The 21,992-nt window shown below is 40.1% G+C and overlaps 2 protein-coding genes across 4 annotated transcripts; one reads left to right on the forward strand and one right to left on the reverse strand.

The window, feature by feature from the left end:
• The first annotated feature begins 6,537 nt into the window (after positions 1-6,537).
• On the forward strand, positions 6,538-8,715 carry LOC121951579 (insulin-like growth factor-binding protein 1). Its single transcript, XM_042497959.1, has 4 exons — positions 6,538-6,936; positions 7,108-7,250; positions 7,456-7,584; positions 7,692-8,715. The coding sequence occupies exons 1-4, from the start codon at positions 6,591-6,593 to the stop codon at positions 7,815-7,817; spliced, it is 744 nt and encodes a 247-aa protein (XP_042353893.1). The 5' UTR covers positions 6,538-6,590; the 3' UTR covers positions 7,818-8,715.
• Positions 8,716-10,227: 1,512 nt separating this feature from the next.
• LOC121951737 (insulin-like growth factor-binding protein 3) lies at positions 10,228-16,510 on the reverse strand. Of its 3 annotated transcripts, XM_042498191.1 has the most exons (5): positions 16,333-16,510; positions 14,469-14,782; positions 13,490-13,740; positions 12,006-12,125; positions 10,228-10,353 (listed from the first exon to the last, which is right to left on the reverse strand). In XM_042498191.1, the coding sequence occupies exons 1-5, from the start codon at positions 16,377-16,379 to the stop codon at positions 10,228-10,230; spliced, it is 858 nt and encodes a 285-aa protein (XP_042354125.1). In that variant the 5' UTR covers positions 16,380-16,510. The 3 variants fall into 3 exon arrangements, with proteins under 3 accessions (XP_042354125.1, XP_042354123.1, XP_042354122.1); XM_042498189.1 differs by lacking the exon at positions 16,333-16,510 and having other exon boundaries at positions 13,490-13,737; positions 14,469-14,841; XM_042498188.1 differs by lacking the exon at positions 16,333-16,510 and having other exon boundaries at positions 14,469-14,841.
• Positions 16,511-21,992: the final 5,482 nt, after the last annotated feature.

Consider the following 21,992-nt stretch of genomic DNA (forward strand, 5'->3'; position numbering starts at 1 on the left):
TTCTGCTCAGTTATTAACATTTTTTGATTGATTGTAATGTTGATTTATCCTGAAAAAGTTCTTACTTCAATGAAAAAAAGCTATAAAGTGCAGCTGTTGTTGTCACTGTCATGGTACAAGTTCCCCAAGTCCAAGCGGACATTAACATTAATCAATGAAGGGAATCCAAGGTGAGTGATGGTTCACAAATAAAACTCCCCCCCATGTCATCAGAGCTACAAAAGGGTAACATGAGTAAATAAGGTTGTAGCTTTCATAACAATACAATTTCAACAACAAAGACAATGCCAAAAAAAGCTTTATTTTACGAATCTGTGATTTTAATTTCCCAGAAAGTCTCTTTGAAATAGCTATCTATTTTTAGAACTAATTTTAGGGAAAATAGAGATGATGTTTAGAGACACTGATTTAAATTTGGTTGCAGTGTTAATGGCATGCTTTATCCACAAAAGGACAACTTCTAAATCAATAAGCCATGTTACCTTGAATTTGTGACAAAAATGTCTTTCTCACATGTGTCACAGAAACCACAAACCTAACTCGTAAACAACATTGAAACATTTTTTATTTACTGATGAACACATTTATCAACAACAAAACTTTATCAAAACACAATTCCTGCAGTATTAGTGTGGAGAAGTTTTATTTTTAGTTTAGTTTTAAGGTTTTAGCTAAAATGCACAACTGGATAAATGTAATTTGGATCTACTGCATGAGTTGTGTGAGTTTTTAAACAAATGTTTTGATGTAGTTGTGCTGTTAAACATGATCCCCAGTCAATCAAAAAATCAATATGTTTGCAGTTTTCCGTGGAGGCACGTCAGAAAAACACAGTCAAAGGTTTCTTCACAAATTCAAGACACAGCATGACTAAATGACAAACAAATGGTTATTTTGTGTGTGAAGTATTCCTTTAAGTTTAAGAGTAGTTTTTTATTTCTAGAGAAATCTTGAAAGACTTGCTGAATTTAACCCCAGTAAAAATTAATAACTTAATAGGTGAAACACGAAAGATGTTTTCTCATAAACAAACAAAAAGTATGCTTATTTTCAGTGTCCCACACCCAAATACACTGTGTTTACCTCAGTAGTCTAACAAATGTGTCCAATGCATTTCCGCCCTCCTAAGACATTTGAAGAGCCAGTTTTTGACATATTTTAACATTTACACCCACGCCTCTGAGAAACTTGCAGTCTGCTTCTTTGCTGTCTTTATTGGCACATCTTTTCACATTCCCACCACCAAATGTCAATCAATGAAATAGTGTGAAAGTGTAAGGAGGAATGTGTATCTCATCGCCAAAAAAAGAAATGCATTGCTGCACAGACTCCACAGGGTGCCTTCAATTTTCATACATGTTGGAATTGTATATTTGCCTGAGAAAGTTTAACATTTTTTTGACATCTTCAGCTGGTTACACTAGTTTATTTATAATTAATTTACCAGTATTGGAAACATTTTTTTTTCCATAATTAGGACCAGATTGCAGTTTTTCCAGAATTATTTTAATTCAGTTCAATTAAAATACTTTATTTGTCCCTGAGAGGCACTTTGCAGAGACATGTGGAGAAGGTTGCACAATATAAGAACTTTTATGTTAAAATGCAAGGCAAGCTGTACACATTAAATGCACATATAAGCTGCACAAGTAGTGACAATTACATTTATTTAAATTTATGTATGTATTTAAAAGGGACACAGCATATCAATGAACATAAATGTATAAAATACAAATGTAAATAGGTAACATCATATTGAAGAGGATATTAATGTAAAGTATGCTAGTATACTTTTACAATGAATTGAGAACTGATAGCATAGTGCAAACAAAATATCTGTATGAGAGTGAGATAATCATGTGCAAAAATAAGTTGTACAAATTTATGATAGTAATAATTAATATGAGAAAAATAGTGCAAAAATTATTAAGAATCTATCAAACTGGCCAAAAGGCCAAAATATAGTTTATAGTAATAATATAGTTTCCAATAATAAAAAAAAACAACTTTTTCTCACTAGACCACATTAAACAACTTGTACAACTGGTGTACCACTCCTTGTGACACATAACTCAGACATTGTGTGTAAAATTGTTGGATTGTCCCATTAAAAAAAATTTTTTTACCATTTCAAAGCAGATATCTATTAAGACATACTGACTTGAATCATTAGCTTCATTTTTCACTTTCTTGTTTTAAGAGTAATGAAATCAACGATTCCCAGCCCTTGTTCACAGACAGACAGACGGACATATTAATACCTGGCAAAATACTCAAACCATTCTGTGGTAAGTCCCGCTACAAGAGGAGTCTTCAGGACCACATTTTGCACACACGCATACACACACGGTGAAAACAATACCAGCTGTCGTAACCTTGTTTCAGCTGGTAAAAATCTCTTTATTTAATACCATACTAAAACTAACTGCAACAAAAACATCATATAGGCACTATACAGAACAAATGTTTTCATCATGCAGTCAACACATCAGTATGTCTTATCATTGTTGTTTTACTGGTAATGACGAAAAAGAAACTGGGGTTTCCACATAGACTTTACTCTCTGGAAGTGCCAACTCCTTATTTGGCATTCTTGTCGTGACGAGTGTGTTCTACATTCAGTGGCCACCAACAAGGTCACTGGTTGGTGTGCCTGACATGTTTCACCGTGTGAGCCCCATGAAGAGCATTACTCCATCACCAGCTGGTGGGTTTTTGCCTCTTCAATGTTGACCATCAGGTGCACCAGCCACTCAGGAAACAGCTCCTTCTGGGAAATATTTTTGAGGATGTTGGTGAAAAAAATTGCATTTTTCCTATCAATCTTATTGTTAAAAGTCAAAATATCTCAGTATCACTCACAACCAGAGGTGCCTCCTTCTCCCCTTTATTGATTGTCTTCTTCTGCACTGTTTGTTTTGGTGATGTCTGTTTTTGCCATCTGATCTTGGAAACCTTAAAAACAGTGGAGCATTGTCAATTTTTTTTTATTTGAAATTTCAGATATTTGATTTGAATCTGTGCCAAAATACTTACCTTTATTCTCAGCTTGCCACTGCTGAACCTTGTCTCATTTCTTAACCTTGTCTGCAGAGGCGTGAAAGCTTCATCACTTAAATCCACTCCATATGTGCTCCGATCTGGCTCAGAGAAATTCCCCTTCTCCTCCTGATGATTGTTAGCAGATTGGTTTTGAAGAAAACTCTCTTGTCTGAGGGAACAATATAGTCGCCTGGTTCTCATAACCCTCAGCGGTACAGCGTCTTCTTCATCGTCTTCGCTCTCATCTTCTGCCACCATCTCCTTTGTCTCCACACCTACTCCAATGTGAAAATCCTCCCCCTCTCCTTCTGTTTTGCGCTCTTGGATCTCATCTTCTTCCTGCTCTGACTCTTCCTCAATGGGCTCCAGAGGAGGCCTCTGTTCACCGTTTGAATACAAAGCAGAATTAACATAAAAGGCCATTTATTGACAAATTTATAAGATAAAAAATGAATTTTTGAAATTATTTCACAAATGAAGATTGGAAAAAAAAGGCTCAAAACTTACAAATTGCCGCTGATTGTCCATGTAGCTGAATAGCTGAGCTTTCCTTTAGTGACAGGATCATGCACTTTCAGGTTCTCATTAGCTGATTACTTAAATCAGGTGATTACTGATTACGTAAAAAACGTGACAGGTGGAAATGGATGTCCTTTTTAAAGTGATACAGACACCAACAGAGTACTTTATATGATACCTTTTTTTCTACTTCATTAAATACCCATCATGTAAATGGAAGCATTCAGTTGTGTGAAATGCCACTGGACACCACAGGTGTGTAGTTTAGCTGTAGTTTCAACTATTTAGCATCTCAGCACACTGAGCTGGCAACTCCCGTCAAATACACTGCGCTCGACTTCACCGCACCACGGACTGTTTGTAGCTGCTGTGGTAGTCGGCCATTCACAAGTCTTATTAAATCACTTGTGGTGAATGGCTGCGAGAAAAAAACATACAAAATCTTTATTTCTTTTTTTCCAGATCTGGGTACAAAAGGACTGGTAGCATTTGACTGCACAAGTTTTGATACTACTTGGTACTGGGTTTTTTCGGTTGATACCTTAAAGGTATTGAATACCGATACGCAGCCCAGACAGATTTTGTCACCGCAATCGTGTAACCATGCAAGATGCAGCCATGAAACCTTACAGGTGTATCATGATGGGTGTGGTCCACGCAAGGGGGCTAGGAAGTAAAAAAGCGCCAATTGCCCCCCATTTTTACACCCCTTGATCATGAAACTTCCAAAGGCTGTGCTCAGCCACGACAAAACGTAGCAAAACATTTATTTAAAAAGAAACAGTGTTAAACACCTTGTTGTGTTAAACAGCTGCACTGCCTTTAAATACTGCTGCATTTAACTCATTTTATTTCAAAATGGCTTTATTGGCTATTATTACTATTTACATCTCTATTTTGAGATTGAACGTACCCCATATGTATAGTTTAGATCACTGAGGACTGAGATGGGTGCAGTCCCCTCTGTTTGTGCTGGTTTTCCTCATTGCAGGGCAGCAGACTTAATGAGCCCAATCAGCGTGTAGAGTCACACCTGCAGCACCTCCCCTCATCCACTCCTACACGACTGACTCTACACATCTCTACTACCTATGTATGCAGCTTGTTTGACTTTTTCTGTTTATAAATAGCTTTTTTCTCATTCCTGTCTCATTTTTTTGTCTATCCTAAAAACCATGTTGAGACAAATGTGAGCTCAAGTGGGATGATCCCATTTGTCACATACATGAGATTTAGTAAAAACAATTACAATTTATTGAATTAAAGTTGACTACAAAAAACAATCCAGTGTAGAGATCAGCAATGAAAGCAGACGTGTGTCAGATGTGTTGTGGGGTTGTTGGAGGTGCAACAGCAAAAAGGCAGTGATGCAGGATGGATGTCTGCTGATAGGAAAGAAGAGCGTGAGCTGGCTTTAATAGCATGAAAGGCCCAGGTGAGATTAATCAAGGCAACGACCCTTGATATCAGCAAGCTGCCTGATAAAAATTTCCAGAACAGCCTCCAAGACAGTGGGAGGGGCAACAAGCCGAGCCAGGGCGCAGAAAATAAGGGGTTGGGAAGTAGGTAAGGGGCCATTGGATTATTTTTATTGATGCATTAACAATAAGCAGTACTTTAATATGTTGGTTGGTCCTTTACATATTGTTGGGTCATTTACCCCAGCAAGAAAAACAGCAAGAAATTGGCAAGACAAAAAAAAAAAAAAAAAAAAAATTACCTGAACATTAGCACAAAAAAGTAAAAAAAAAAAAAATAATAATAATAATAATAATAACCTGAAAATAGTGCTGAAAATTGGGACAAAAATGTATGGCATTTTAATACATTTTTTTCTGTAACATAGTTTTAAATATAATAGTTATAAACATAGCTTCTGGACATTTTTCCCTAATTTTTTTCATTTTTCCCCTTTTTGAAAAACAAATTTCTGTGCAATTTCTTTCTTTCAAGAGTATCTTGCAGTTTGTAAAACATTTCTTGCCATCTTGCTATCATCTTATCTACAAACATGTGCTGGAGTTTATGGGAATTTATGCTGTAATACTAATAATAATAATAAATAAAATTAAAAAAAATAATAAAAAATACCAGTAAATAATCCTAATCATCATTTTTTCCTGGTTGAGGCATTATTGTAGTGCATGGAGAATGTTTTTGTAGTTCAGCATTATACATTTTGAGGTAGTGGGTAGTGTCATATATCAATTTTCTGTTTAAATAACAAATTCACAACATAAAAGGATAGAGGTCATAGAGTGCACAGCATGAGTCACGTTGTATTTATATCACACATAGAGTAAGTTGAGGTATCTGGCATATTGCATATTGCCATACTATGACCAAATACTACACCAAGAAAACAAGCAATTACTACCATCACTCTTCAGACAAACATGTTATGATTCTAGCAGAGCCATCCATAATGTTAGGGTTATGCAATGCTAAAGGGGAATGATCTTGTTTATCTGTCTGTCTGATAAGAGAAACCTTCACAAAGACACTGCAGGGACAAATAAGGTAAGGAGTGAAAACAGTGTCAAGGCACAATCTGTCAGCATCACTTCATAAAAATAAGACAGCAACAACAATAGTTTTTAGAATTACCACCTCATAGCCTGTGACTCCTGTAGTATTCATTAGCGTGGACTGTATTCATTACTGCTTACTTAATATATGTCTTTGAACAGCTGGACTTGTGGTTGTTTTCATAACCTCAAAGGCACAGAGATCAGTAATTTGCTCGTTCAAAAACAGGTTTGTTCACTTTATGTTCCAAAGTCAATATTGACAACAGACCTCGTGAACCTGGATCTACGCACGTCAAGCAGGGTCATCCACCGTTTAAAGCGGCTTTGTCAAAAATATTTTATATCTGTGGTCAGTGTGTCAATCATTAACGCCTCTGGAGGCCAGACATCTGTATATATACTGCTGGTTCAGAGAAATCACTTTAGAGAGAAAAGTACAGTCAAACTGAGCAGTCCACTGAATCCAAAAAGAAGAGCATATTTGTCTGAAGATTTGAGATGTCTGGATTATATAAGAAACTCACCTTGGTGGCAGCAGTGGCTCTGGGTGCCTTGAGCGTGGTGAGGTCGTCCCCAGTGGTGGGGCCAGAGCCCATCCGCTGTGCCACCTGTACGCAGGAAAAACTCAACGACTGTCCAGCCATCCCAGCAGACTGTAGTCAGGTGCTGAGGGAGCCTGGGTGCGGCTGCTGCATGGCCTGCGCTCTGGAGAAAGGAGCGTCCTGTGGGGTTCACACAGCCCACTGTGGCGAGGGGCTCCGCTGCACTCCCAGGCCTGGCGAGGTCATGCCGCTCCACGCTCTGACCAGAGGACAGGGGGTCTGCACTGAAGACCTGGGCCAAGGTAGAGATTCATAGTTTTCTCTATTTCATGTGATGATATTTGCTATAAGATCTTGAGTGTGTTCTCACAGCAACACAGGAGCCTTGAAAGCACTTTTTTTTATTACTTCTACAACTGAAACAGTATTATTTTTGACACTGAAATCAATTTTTTTTTTTTAAATCTGAACAGAAGAAACTGATGGAGTCCTTGACCACGGCTCCCTGCACTACCTGTTGGGTCTCAACCTTCCCCTAGACTACCAAGACAATGCTGAGGGCCAGGAGAGCATCAAGGCCAAGGTCAACACCATCCGCAACAAACTGGTACAACAGGTGAGCAAAAAGCAAAATACAAAAAACAAAAAAAACAAATCACCAAGATTATAGTAAAGTAATTTGCCTTCCTTCCACTAGAGGGAGCACTAGAGGAGCTTTTTAATACAAATAATTGGAATATATGTCATTTTTACATTGAATACGTGGTGTGTTTGTCTATATGTGGTTGTAGTTCTTACAGTTTGTGTCTTTTTTGCCACAGGGTCCCTGTCACACTGAACTGCATGCAGCACTTGACATGATATCCAGCTCTCAGCAGAAACTTGGAGAGAAGTTCACAACTTTCTACCTCCCCAACTGTGATAAGCATGGCTTCTACAAGGCCAAGCAGGTGAGAGCTTTCACAACATAAAAGTCCACCTTCAAAAAGAGACTCATCCTAAAGCTTACAGGGGTGATTTATTCATGCGGTTTCCTCCATCCCTGTTTCTCTTTCAGTGTGAGTCATCTCTGGTCGGACCGCCCGCTCGCTGCTGGTGTGTGTCTTCCTGGAATGGGAAGAAGCTCCCTGGGTCAAGTGACCTGCTCAGTGACTCAGAGTGTCATCAAGAAGTCACTCACTGACTCACCCATAAACCGAAATAGACACAAACATGTTTCATAAAGTGAGAGTGTAACTCTGCTTGCGCCAACCTGATAAACTGACTTCCTTTCATAAAAACACACTCATTCACACAAAATGTAAAATCCTATTCCAGAGGGGGAAATTTCCTCTCATTTTATTTACATGATGTATGTATCAAGACTTATTTATTCTGACTAGCATTAACCATTTGTGCATTTTTAGATTTTTTATATGTTTGCCCATTTTTTTCCTGATTGTAAATAGGGCAACACTGTATACATTTGTGTTTCTGACTAAATAACTCCATTGCTCAAAACCACAGGTCCACGGCTCTGCCAAGCCCGTTTCAGAGTCTTCAGGATCAGCTTTTTTTTTTTTTTTTATTCATTCAAAAGTGGAGCTGTGTACGGCACGAAACAACACAGCCGCTCATTCATTCAATGTGTTGACATTGTCTGAATGTATCTCCATTGGCGTTTCCTCAATGGGTATTGGGGGAAATACTTAAAGTGCCGCAAGTATGTGCATGGTGGCCAAGCACAAACATATCAGGGCTCATCCAAGCCACTGTGAGGTTTGGGATGGGTCGTTCTGCATTTGTCTACCTCTACTCGTCTCTGCAGGTCCACAGGTTTAGCAGAGGATTTCTGAGGGCTCTTCTTAGCTACAACTTTCTCCCATTAGGGACTTTATTTGTCTTTTTTTTTTCTTGACCTATTCTTGCATCTACTCAAGTATTTATTAGGATTTACTCACGTGTTTCTGAGCTCATGTGCAGTGGGCCAAATTGTTTGTGAATGCCAGAATTGCTGCTATTCCATTATTAGCCTTGTTGAAACAATGTATATATTCAAATTCTGTGAATGTGCATCCAATTAAAATGTTATTTAATCAAAATGGCTCATGTTTCAAATGTGTTTTCAACTGCTTAAAAAAGTAAACCAAAGCAGCAACCTCCAGGGTTGAAAAATAAAGCCAATGCAAAGTGCCAAAAACTGCAGTTCCACAAATAGTCACTAGAGGCTGGCTCCAAAAGTGAGTAAACCCCCACAGACCCCATCATGTTAAAATGCCCAACTTTACAGCAGTAATAAACATGTTTACAGCCTAGAACAAAAATGGTTTTGATCTCTATAATGACAACTGTACGGGGGTGAATTATTATATAACTCACCATTTGCATTTTATTAAGGCTTACTAATGCTCTATAAATTTAACCATTTTATGTTAAGTTTGAAGAAGTGTTGTATGACTGTCCATTGTTTTGCAGCTATGTGTCTTGGCTGTCCACATAAAATGCATTTTAATACCAGCTCTAAACAGGCTTAATAAGTCATATCCACACCTCGCTCCTCCACAGCTCCACCCTCTCATCCAAAAATGGTCATTTCTGGCTCGCAAAAAAATAAAATGCCAAACTCAAGGCCTCAAAACGGTAGTCCACAAACCATCGAGTGACGTCACTGTAGGTACGTCCATTATTTCATACACAATCAAAGCAAGAGAAGGCAAGATAAAAAGAAAAATGAAATACTTTAGAAAATTTTATACTGCCTTTATTAAGTAAAAATAGACCTCTGAGGGTTGCATTGTACATGCAAACAGCGTATTTACTTAAACCAAGGCAAGGGATGAAAACGATCACTGGCTACAGAGATCCAAGAAAACGGTTTGTGGCCTGTATCCCAAAAATTCAGCTTATGCAAAGTGACAACAAAACAGTAACAACCACAGTACAGATTAAAGGAAATGTCCTCTTCTTGTGGCCTCAGATCCAGCATTAAAAAAAAGTATATGCACTGTAGTGTTTGAGCTGCACAGTCCAGTCCAACTCCCCGAGGAGCAGAAAGCAACCGGAAAAAAATGGAATTCAAAGGCATAGTAAGGCACCGCATGCTTACCCTGTAGGATCATACATACATACATTTTGTGGTGACCACACACGCAATGTCTTTATAACAAATCACAAGCATACAAATTATGATTACACATCACAAGCATGTTCAAGTGTGCAATGCCACTTAATTGTGCGTAAATGAAGGGCACTCTCATGAATGTTTGTGACAAACGTCTGTTTTATAATCAGAATAAGGCTTCTGAGATTGTTCTTTAAGTGTATCCTCTTCTTGACCTGCTTGGGTCAGAGACGAAAAGCTTATGAAGAATCCATCCATTGAAATGAACAGTATCTGTGACACAGGCTTTTTTCCCTCCTCCTGGTACTCTTCCTCTGTTCCCCTTGCTCTGCCTCACAAAAAAGGTCCAACAGGCAACAGATAGAAATAGCAAACATCCATATATCGGCTGAGCCATCTCTTGACCCCTCTCCCAATATCCTCAGTGTCTCCATTTGTTTACAATTCTTCTTGCTCTCACTCCCACCCTCCCTCCCTCCGTCCTGCTCCGCTCCTATTGGCTCTCTGAGTTGTAGTACTGGGCGTCTCCTCGCTCCTTCCCATCAAAACCTGGCAAGGGCTGCCCGTATTTGTCCACACACCAACAGAAGCCTCGCTTTCTGCCTTTGGATGGACGGCACTGAAAGTGAAGCAGGGGACAAGGTGAAGGGAGGGGAGAGATTTTGAGTGCAGCTAAATGTGTAAATCCACTTGAATATGCAGCATTATGAGCAACAAGCCACTTTACTCAATGAAGTAGAACAGCAATAGTTAAGAGGCATTAATGGTCAGATTGTGCTGAGTCGACGAAGCCTTGGTTATCCGGCGCGCTGTGGTATTTTGAGCCGCTTTTATGGTCTACCTCCTGTTACACACACATATAGAGACCTTTAAGGTAAACAGAAACCTGGTAAAATATTTGCTTAGTCCCGTTTGTGAACAACTGAGAACCAAGATCTATTTTCAGAAGCTGGTGGCCAGTACGAATCATCTGTTGCTGATTATACCCCACAGCTCCAAATTATGGGTACTACAAATGACTTACAGAGTCTGTGGAGCTACCCAAGGGCTGTTATTTTACTGCCAATTTTACTAAAGGTCAACCTCCACTCTAGTAAAACATGCAGCCATTCATTTCATTTCTTGCTAAAGCAACTGTGCTGCTGCACAGAGGTGATCAGGAAGGAGGACATCCTCATTTAGTTAGATTTTTCAGCAGAGTTTGACGGAGAGGCTGACGTAAGTCGGACCTGCTTGTTATAAGATCACTGTAGGGGAGAAGCTCTTTTCATAATTGCATTTTGTGGGGGTGAAAAACATATAAAGTATTTAAAATTCTAGCAGCAAGATAAAAATATTATACATTACATGACAGGGAAAAACGAATCCAAATTTTATGCACTGTATACTGAAAATAGTGCATCTGCATGGGTACTGTTATCTCTAAAATGACATTTGCTGTTATTAAGAGCTGTAATAAGAGATGTTTTTGTTGAAAACATCCAAATTAAATCTACCAACATGAATCTGCCACTCCTTCGGTACCTCAGGGCTCAGCAGCAGTACACTACGTCTGCTCTACATAAACAGAGACAATGGCGTTTTGAGGCTGGTTATGAGATGATTGCAGGTCAAGGGGAACACTTCCATTAAGCAGGAGAGACTGCTAAGTTTTAGGAGAAGCTGCCTTGGTGATGCAGTGGCGCGGGAGCCTTAAGTGCCTCCATATGAATGCGTCAGAACCACTCATTTATTACAACCCGATCGTGGGTGAACCATGTGAGCGTGGGGATGTGCTGCAGCTCTATTTCTGTGCATGCTTCTCAAAAGTCCAGCAATTATGGGGGGAGCACATTGGGTGCCGGTGGCCACCTTGACGTCTGTCTCCCTGGGAGGGTTCCCGTTAAACGGCCATCGTCCCAGCCGTCAACCCCACTGGGGTTTGGCCCCTGTGGTTCCTGTCTCCAGAGCCAGTGGCTAGGGTCTACCTCACTGGTGTGGTGGTGCAATGATGAGGCTCTAATGACTACCAATGAATACAGGAGGACAGCTACAAATCTGTAATTGGGCTGCAGGAGACCTAAAGTTTGAGTCACTAGACTTAAGCATTGAATCTTTATTAATGTAGCATGTAAGAAAAGGAAATGTGGGTTTCGTTTTAATGGCGGTTTAAAGTTGAAAACAAATTGAAAAAAAAATTAAATAAAGTGTAGTCTCGAATGTAACTGATGTATATATTGTAGAATACAGTCAATATCAAATGATGGTCCTATAAATTTGTTTTCTCTTTACCTGCTTTTTTTTATAGAAGCCCTTCTTGTCACAGTTTGGTATGCGGAAACCTCTGGGGTTGAGAATGTCTGTAATCTTGAGGCTGCTGAGAATGCTCTCAATCTCTCTCCGACAGGGACCCTGCAGATGAGGAAACACATAAGCCGTTAGAGTACTTTCCCTGTACTTGGGATTTAGGGGGATATATAAACCTAAAAAAACAGTGTTGTAACCAAATTGTTGTTTTTTCATTATTATAGAATATTATTTCTACATAGGGAGCAAGTCCTTGTTCACAGAGATTGCCATGTTTCTACAGTAGCCCAGAACAGACAAACCAAACTCTGGCTCTAGATAGGACAATTCACATTTTCAGATACTTGCTTCAGCCACCAGAGCACCTTCACAACAAAAGCGTTGGAATAACGCTGATTTTTTTAAGGTGAAGTTACACCATTCAGTGTTTTTAGCAGTTTAAATCAAAGAAAAAAGGTGAGCACACATTAGCAGGTACTACACTAGCAGCCTGTCTCAAATGAGCCAAACAGCATACGAGAAACACTGATTCTTAGTGTGAAACTGCTTTATTCAGTGTTTTTAGCCGTTTTAAATCACTGGATCAGTTTGTTTTGGAGCGGAGGAGACCTCTGCGGATAATTCGGCTCTTGGTAAGAACCTCCTGGAGAGTTTCAGCTGGTTGCATTCTGCAGTTCTCACCACTAGATGCCAATAAATCCCCACAAAATCTTTCACACTGGACCCTTAAACATCCCTTACTCCAAATTCAAAAGTGCAGTTGACGCCCTCAGCACAAAAGGAGTATTTAATGTTGCTGTGATTTTGACATGAATTCTGTTTTTAGTTTTTTTTTCTAAATAAAGACGTTAACAAAGCTGACTCACGCTGCATCACACACAAGCCTGCCGTAATACCGAAACAATGGTGGCTGCAATATGAAAGCGGTGACGGATGAGAAATTAATTCATCTGACCGACTTGTAGCTGCTTAACAGCCAAAGCTGCTTAGAACTCTTGCACTTTACACAAAGGATGGGGGAAAAAGTGAATTCAAAAGAGCTCAAAGAGGGAGCCAAAAGGCTTGTCCTCAAGTCCAAGTACTCCAGTCACTAATCAAAGCAGCCAGTCAAAGCCCATTACTAGTGTGTGCTCACTTCTCTGGCCAAAGAGAAGATCAAAATAGCAGCAGGGCTTCCCAACAGGCACTCACATAGGCCAATCCATCATTCGCTGGCTCCCTGTACACCCGGCACGCGGACGCCTTGTGGCCAAACAACCGCCTGACCCAGGTCAGCCGCAGGGCCATCGTACCCGCTCGCTGCCATGCCATTCTACTGCGCATGATGCCTGCCAACCATCAGCACTGCTACCCAAAACATTTCATCACCCGCAGGGGGAGAAAAACACCAAAACACAGAGGAAGAGGAGAAAAACATTCCTCCAGTATGCTCTGAAGACAGAAAAAAAAACCCTGATTGTGGTACTTACATATTCAGGCTCCTGTTTGGTCTCTAGAGAGAAGTTTTGTTGGTCTGTGATAAGTGGTCCCGGGAGCTCCTCCATTTTAAAGCTCTGGGTTCTCTTCTGCTGCTCCCGTCTGAGGACCTCGGACTTGGCAGAGGGGAAGAAGGGGTGAAGCGGAAGTCTTGGGGGTCCCATGGGTCTGTGGGTGCTGTATGAGGTCTGAAGGCCAGAGCCGGTGGAATTCCGCTCTTCATCCTGAGTGTCAATATTCTCTGCTAAAGTTGAGAACAAAATGTGTTTATAGGATACATAATAGGGGTTTTTAATGTTAATTGAGACATATTTCTCATTTTTAGCATGTTGGGGGTCACCTTAAGGGTCAGAGGGAATGCATTTTTCACAAGCATTCCCTGAGATGACATATATTTTTTATATTCTGGCAGCAAATCAGCAGAAATATGCAGAGTGACTACCACTACTTGATTCCACATGTTTCTATTCCTGTACTTCATTTCCTTTAAGAATACAAACTAAAATGTCACTCCATTGCTAATCTTACAGTCAATGTTTAGACTGATTCAGGGAGCTTCAAAAAGGAGCTGCACCTCTCCTCTGCACCTTCAAATTCTTGCAAAGGCTCAAATCTTCAACCTGTCTTATCCTCCACCTTCTCTTTGCATGTATGAAAATAGTTTATTGTGTGAAATCTATTACTGACAGTGTGTCTGAGCTGGATTTTTACTCTCATTTGTATCCTTATTGTATTTCATGGAATTGACAGTCAAATATCACCTGTAAATTAACAGAAATCGACATAAACATTCTTTAATCTAATTCTTCCACGCCTACAGTTTAATGAGGATAACAGATTAAGCTACCAAATAAAAGTATGTGCAGTTATTTTACATTATTATGCGTGTGCAACGATTTTAAGACGTTCTTAATAAACTATCTAAAGTGCGCACGGGACGCATAAGGAAAAAGGTGCACGCAAAAGACTTACCTGGCAGCTCATTGACTGGAGGTAACGGTCTGGTGCTGAGTCGTTTGTTAGTAGCATTTGCACAGATTCCCCGTCCCTCCAGCAGAGCCTGCAGGGGTTTCGTCTCACCGGGCTGATGCTGACAAGTGAGCCCGGAGCCACATCTCCCGGTGTACACGCCGCACGGCTGGCCGAAGCTCAGCGCGCAAGTCATGCAGCACCCGCAGCCCGGTTCGCGGACCTTCTCGGCGCAGTCTTTGGGTAAAGGTTTGCACAAAAGCCGCGCTCCAACGTCACATGGCTCGCATCTGATAACCGGTCCAACTGCACCTGACCTCCGGGTGAACGATGCCAGAACAAAAGTCATGCAAAGTGCGCGAAAACAGGAATCCATTGTGGCGTCTGAGAGCAGATGGTGTCAAAAGTGAGGAAGCGCGCGCACTGTCCTGCTGTGGTGACTTTTCACCGGGCAGCTTCTCTCTCATTCACATAAAGCCACCGGACAAAACATCTCAATATATAGACCCCAGTGACTGTAGTCACACCCCCGAATAGCTTGTGGTCTACTGATGAATTGCCTCGACTCCGTTATTCCTTTAAAATCACCAGAGCAAGTGCAGATCTGTGGAGTTACATTTTTAGAGTGGCTCTTTAACATTTAATTTGAATTAAATAACAGATTTAAAAAGTAGAAACCCTTTACCTTAGCTGAGAGATTTAGTTTACATCTTCTTATTCTGAATATATTTAATTCAGTTGTCACATAACTAGTTATGCACTCAAGGAAATAACCATGTTACCAAAGAGAATTCACGGCAATGTTTTTTATGTGTATCTACTCTCAGTTTGAGGAAGGCACACAGCAGTCCAAGAGTCTGCCATGCCAAGATTCATTCATAGGGGGCGCCAATAGTGTGTGTGTGTGTGTGTGTGTGTGTGTGTGTGTGTGTGTGTGTGTGTGTGTGTGTGTGTGTGTGTGTGTGTGTATGTGTAAATAATAGCTTTCTCAACGGTGCAGCTCTGATTTCACAATGATTTAGTGACACTTGCAGTGAACTTAAAGGAACACTTCACCCACAAAATGACCATTTGTATATCAGTTAGTTATGCCATATTACCTCAAATTAATGAAGAAAACTTTGTTTTTCTTGCATGCATCCACTGAAAACTAAGAACATATTGATTTATTGATTGGGGTCCAGGTTTAACAACATCAAAATTACATCAAATCTGTTTACAAACTCTCCAGTATAATCACAGACTTAAATAATAGATGTAGCTACTGCGACATCACCCATTGGTTTGTAGCTTGCCGTTTTGAAGTCTTGAGTTCTGCATTTCAGTTGTTGCTATCTTGTAGCCAGAGGTGACCAGTTGTGTTCAAAAGGGTGGAGTTGTGAAGGAGTGAAAGGTTGATCTGACTAACAAATTGTAGCGACACCTCACAGACAGCCTGTCACTCAAGTGGCCCCACTCTTAAATGTGCATAACTTTCAAATGTAAACAGATGATAAAAAATGTTTTACCCCTAATTCAAAATGAACAGAAAAATTAGCTATAGAGACCATAACATTTTTTTGTTTTCTTTTGTTGTTGTACCAAGCTTTAAACGTATTTACTTCTGCTATTATATTTTAACATGGGGGTCTACTTGATGGATTTGTTTTTTGAGCCAGCCTCAAGTGGCCATTTGATGAAATGCAGTTTTTAGCTCTTCCACATTGGTTTCATTTTTCAGCCTTGAAAGTTGCCACTTGAGTATAATCCAAGTTTCATTTTTCTCATCATATGCTCAGTACTTCCCAAACACATGCGTTGTTGCATTTTAAGTGCTGTTGCACACAGGTGTTCACATGAGTGTGTGTGTTTGTGTGTGTCCACTGACCTGTGTCCCAGGAAGCTGCTGCAAAGGACCCTGTATGACCCGTCCATGGTTTAAGTGCATAAACTTTGACCAATCCTCCTATCCTGTGCAAAACTTTTGTTTTGCTCCCACTTTTGTTTTGCTCCCACTTTTCACAGGTTTAGATAAAAGATATAAGACTTTTTTATGCACTCACTTTTTCTCTTAACTTTTGGTCACACATTTGTTAAATTACCTGTTGGTGAGCACTCCTCCTTTTTCAAGATCCACCTGACAGGTGTGGCATATCAAGATGATGATTAAACAGCATCGTTACCACACAGGTGTGCCGTGGGATGGCCACATTAGGACACTCTAAAATGTGCACTCACAACAAAATGCCATAGATGTTGCAAGTTTTAAGGGAGCGTGCCACTGGCATGCTGACTGCAGGAATGTCCACCAGAGCTGTTGCATGTGAACTTTATGTTCATTTCACATACGCCATCTCTGATGTTGTTTCCCCTGAATTCAGCAGTACATCCAACCAGACATTAAAAAACGTTTTAGATCTTTGACTGAAAAATGGGAGCAAAAACATAAGTGTTGCATTCAAATTTTGTTCAGTACATAATAAAGAACACATATAAAATTAGTGGTGGAATATTATTGAAGTACATTTATTGTTGAAGTACAATTATTCAGTACATTTACTTGTGTGGCTACTTTCTTATTTTGAAAGATATATTTATGACTCTCAGGGCCAAGCCTAGATTTTTGGGGGCCCTGAGCAGGATTAGGATTGGCCCCCAGTCCCTCATTATAATGTGTTTCCACTTCACATGGCACTGAACCAGCTATAACGACCCATTGGTGGCATCAAAAGGTCTATCTTTAGATGAACTACAGTACCTTCTTAGGGCTGCTTCCTTGATCTGGTTAAAGTTTGATGCACATTCTAGTGTTAAAGTCTCATTGGAAAGGGCTGGATCTAAATTTACTTCAAGTGTAAGATGTAGAAAGTACACACCCAAAAGGACATGATGCACAAGAGCAGACATTTATGACACATGACAAGGTCATGTATAGTGATCAAATGAGAAAGAAACAGTTTCAATAAAAATGTTAACATAAAATTGCCCAAGTAAAGGCGAAAGTACTTTTCAATAGGAACTAAAATCATAAATCAGCAGTTACATAGGAGCACTGGTTTGGAAAACTAGGTCAGATGAAAGTCAGAATTCAGCCACAAGATCTGCTGCTATCAGTCTACACAATCACTTTTGATCCACTAGCAGATCGTAACTCAAAGGTGACCATATGGCGGTTGCTGCTTCTGTCCTGTGCAAATAACGCACCTCATGTACCTGTTCCTCACACATACAGTACAGCAGCAGTCTCTGAACTTGTTGTTAGGACGTGTGACATAGTTGGGCCTGTTCTAATCATTTGTCAGTGCTACAAAGCAGACCTTAAAATAAGGACACATACCACACATGTGAGTGAGAAAATTCCTGAGTAATTACATCTGTAGCATTTTTAGGTCATATTAATTGGTTACAGATGAGGAGAGAGGGGATACACCGGTACAAAATGTCCAAAATACCTCAAAAGAATAACAGCAGGAGAGGTGAGGTGTACAGTTCCTCTTTGCTTTTGAAATTTCTTGGAAGCAAATGTCAAATCAGTTGCCAACAAGCCCTGGCGTCCTGCCGCCTGCTAACAGACAGGTCTACAGCAGAGCAGTGCTCAGAGGAATGCCAAACATTTGTTTCATAAGCTGAAAAAAGCCTGCTGATTTTCCTCCCTCTCCTCCGCTCAGAGCTCTTTGGAAGGGGGTCTCTCAGCCACCTGTGCATATTCAGCATAGCAGAGGAGCGCGTCGGGCACAGGGAGTAATGTAGTCGAGGAATGTCGTCCCGCAGAGCAGCCACTCAATAAAGAGGGAGTGTGAAGAATTTGCTTCTGCACACACAGGATATTACTGTACATGTGTTTAACATAACCTGCTGTCAAAGGCTACACCAGCCAACCGCAACTGCTTGTCAAATCCTAATCCGGAGCAATTTTCCACTGTTTTAACATGATTTGGACAAATCAGACACACTAGCTTGAAGCTCCTAGAATGGTCCTACATTGACTCTAGCAGTGCCGCTGCTGTCACTTACTGTGGCTTATTGCACTAAAGCCCTTGGCTAAATATAAACTAGCTACTGAATGCCTGCTTCTGGATGTAACACATATTCTCACTTTCATCTTAAATCCTAGAAAGCCATAGGTTGTTGCGCTGCATCATTGGTGAGAAATGATTTTCATATTCTTAGAGTGAGACTTCAAAAAATAGGTCTCTAGACCAAACTCAAGTACTTCAGCTCTGGCTTTTGTTATTATATTCCTTTCCCTGTTTTTGCATTATGGATGTATTAAAAAATCTACTTACAGCATTTGATGCAGGGCTCCTTTCAGTCCTGTGAAAGTTTCTCAGTGGCACATGAAGCCAAAAACGCTTTGTTTCCACAACATGAAATTACCCAAATCTTCTGCATAATGGGGCCCATAAAGTGTGCGCACAAGACATTTTTTTGGCTGCCGAGTGCAGCCGATTGCAGCTCAGTGGCTAACATTCACTGGCAAAACAACCAACTTACAGTTTAGCGCTCCGCTAACTTAAATGGGGATAAAATGATTTAATAGTGTTACTCTTTTAAACTTTAGTTACTGGGCTGAATTAAATAAATTCTTATGGTAAAATGAGTCATTTTTCGAAAAAAAAAAAAGGTATCCACTGATTTACAGACGTCTCTCTTCCAGTGTATGTCAATGGGAAAAGGTCTTTTTAGGCCACATGACATCACTCAAATTTGCTTCAAATTCTGGCGCTGGGTACTGTATTATCTCACAGCAACTTTCATTATTAAAGGAGCAGTCGACCCAAAATATTAAGAGAAAGTATTTTTTCACCTCCAGATGTACATTTTCTAGCAACATAGATCATTTTGGTGGTGTTAAAAATATATAATGTTTAAAATTCAACATGAACATGTCAGTTGCATGTCTAGTTAAAAGTTACATCTAAATGTGTAAATGTGCCTTATTAGCTTTCCTTTCATTACTATTCATTTTTTGGATGTATGTCACGATAATGCTTCTTTTCAGTAGCTTCCACACTCCTGGCTCTGTTGATGTTATTCCGTCCGTGTTCAGAGATGGAGCAGATGGTGTTACCGTAGTGACAGCGAGCAGCACAAGAATCTGCAGCGAGGGCCAAAGCCCACAGATTGAACAGCACATAGTTTAATCATCTGGAGGTCTGCAGAACATGTCTGGGTTAACCCAGGAAAAGGACATGCCACACGTGTGTGTATGTGTGCGTGCCCTTTATTCTCAAACACCAACCGACTCTTTCCCCATTCGTACCTGGAATTTCGGATGGCAGTAGGGGTCCAATGTGTCCGTGTGTATGTCTGTGTGTCTGTATGTGTGTGTAGAGAGAGTGTGTGGGCATGTCTTATATGTAGGTGTGTTGGAGTAAGAGGGGAAGGGGCGGGACTGTTTAGGAATGAGGCTGCCACAGATCACATGACAAGTCTGGTACGGTCACTGTTATTCTTTTTTCCCCCATAGTCTCATGACCGTGTCTCGTATAATTGCCCCTGTCTGAGAGTTTTTCAAGCAGACTCTCATCACAGATGAATTGGATGCAAAGGTCTCTATTATGATTAATATGATCATCTTTTCCCTTTGATTCTGCTCTGACTGGCACCCACACAGAGCTTTGACAATTATCCGATTATTAAATGTGGTTGGAATGATGGACAAAATAAAGAGCCAAAAGGGGCAAAGGCCACCTTTCATCGAATTCCAGGGTCGGTTAATTATTTTTTTGGAGTGGTCTGTTCATGGAGCTGTCATGGTCCCCATTTCTGGAGGCTTGGCCCCCGAGGCAGTCCAAGGCTGTAATTAGGCCTGAGCGAAGTGGAGGACGGAGAGAGAGGAGCTCTCAGCACTCAGCCTGACAGATTGCAGAGTGCTCGGAAGTGGGCTGAGAGTGGCGCCGCTCACTTTGGGCCCTGAATCCCCCCCAGACAGTATCACTTCCTATGTCTGTATTTCTCTGTCTTGGACAGACACATCAGGGCTTTTGAACATGCATTCACACATGTATGTACATTTTCACACATGTGCAAAACATATTGACTCTCATTCTTGGTCTCTTTCTGTCACCCTGTCACTGAGCCTTGTTATTTAGGACCTACAGTAACTGAATTATATGGAAAGCACTGATTTTAGTGTAAATATATACAGTCAATAAAGCTGTTTTGAATCAAGTTCAAAGTACTTTTACGCTCATGCATCATTTATCATTTTTGTCTTTGAGTCTTTGCGCTCCACAACAATGCTGTCAAAGGATTTAGATACAAATGAAACAGACAACTTACATGTAATTTATTCTTACACAATCACGTATAATTTTCTAACTGACACCAACACAGCATTACTCATCGTAAACAAAGACAAAATTATAGCTGGTGGAGGAGGGAATATCCCGTGCAGATGCCAGTCCCACAATGCTCCATTTATTTTATAAGTGATGGTGGCCTGTGGTTTCACAATGTGGTTTGATGCTGAAATGAAGAGAGACAGAGACTTATCACAGTCAGTGTAAAATGTTAAAACCACCTCTGACAGGTCCACCCAGCTAATCTAATTTACTTTTTATAGTATCAGTATGCTGTAAGCCATATTTTACATGATTCCTATACATTTTCCTTTTGTCATTTTATGCAATTGTCTATGCACAGCTTACTTTTAGTGTAGAATATTTTGGTCTATGTCATAGTGAATTAGGATAAGCCCATGAGGAGCAAGTATTTAGGTTAACGAGCAACCCAGTCACCAGAAAAAAATGTTGGCATTGTACATCTCTGCTTACCAAGGATTCGCTGTACATGCACTTCATAAGCAGATATGTTTAAACCTGCAGTAGCACTGTTGTTTACGTATGGTTAGGTTTAGGCACTAAAACTTAACACAACTAATGGAGTACAGAATGGGGGACTCACAAATGCACAGCTCACACAGAGGCTGATATGATTAGGCAGAGTTTAATGACAGTGCAAGTTGAAGCACAGGTAATCAAAAGCTAAGGCAAACAAAGCGAAACAAGGAGCAGGTTTGAAACTAAGATAAAAAAAAGGCAGGCTATGGTCATACTTGAGACTTACTAGATAAATACTGCAAGGACAAGGGGACACTAGGAAAAACACAACAAACTAACAACATGAGGGAGAACACACAGGGATTATATACACAAGACAAACGGGGTTAACAAGGCACAGGTGAGGCCAATTAGGGCAGGGTGAAACAGAAGGAGCAGGATGTGGAAAAAAATGAAATGACAATAAAAAAATGATCATGGGAAGAAGGCAACGAGCAACTTAAGAGTGATTTCCTAACAATTAGCTTAATTAGATTAAAAAAGATTAAAGATTAAGAATTAAGATAAAAAAAAATAAGATTAAAAAAAATCTATCTATCTATCTATCTCTCTCTCTCTCTATATATATATATATATATATATAATTATGATAATTGTTAATATAGTTTAGGCTTAGAAATTTTGCTTTTTAAAAATGATTTTCTAAATTACCAATTTCTTGCATATTGTGAGACATTTCTTCTCATTGCCTTTTCCTGATGTT

This window comes from Plectropomus leopardus, chromosome 12 (assembly GCF_008729295.1).
Source record: "Plectropomus leopardus isolate mb chromosome 12, YSFRI_Pleo_2.0, whole genome shotgun sequence".
NCBI lineage: Eukaryota > Metazoa > Chordata > Actinopteri > Perciformes > Serranidae > Plectropomus > Plectropomus leopardus.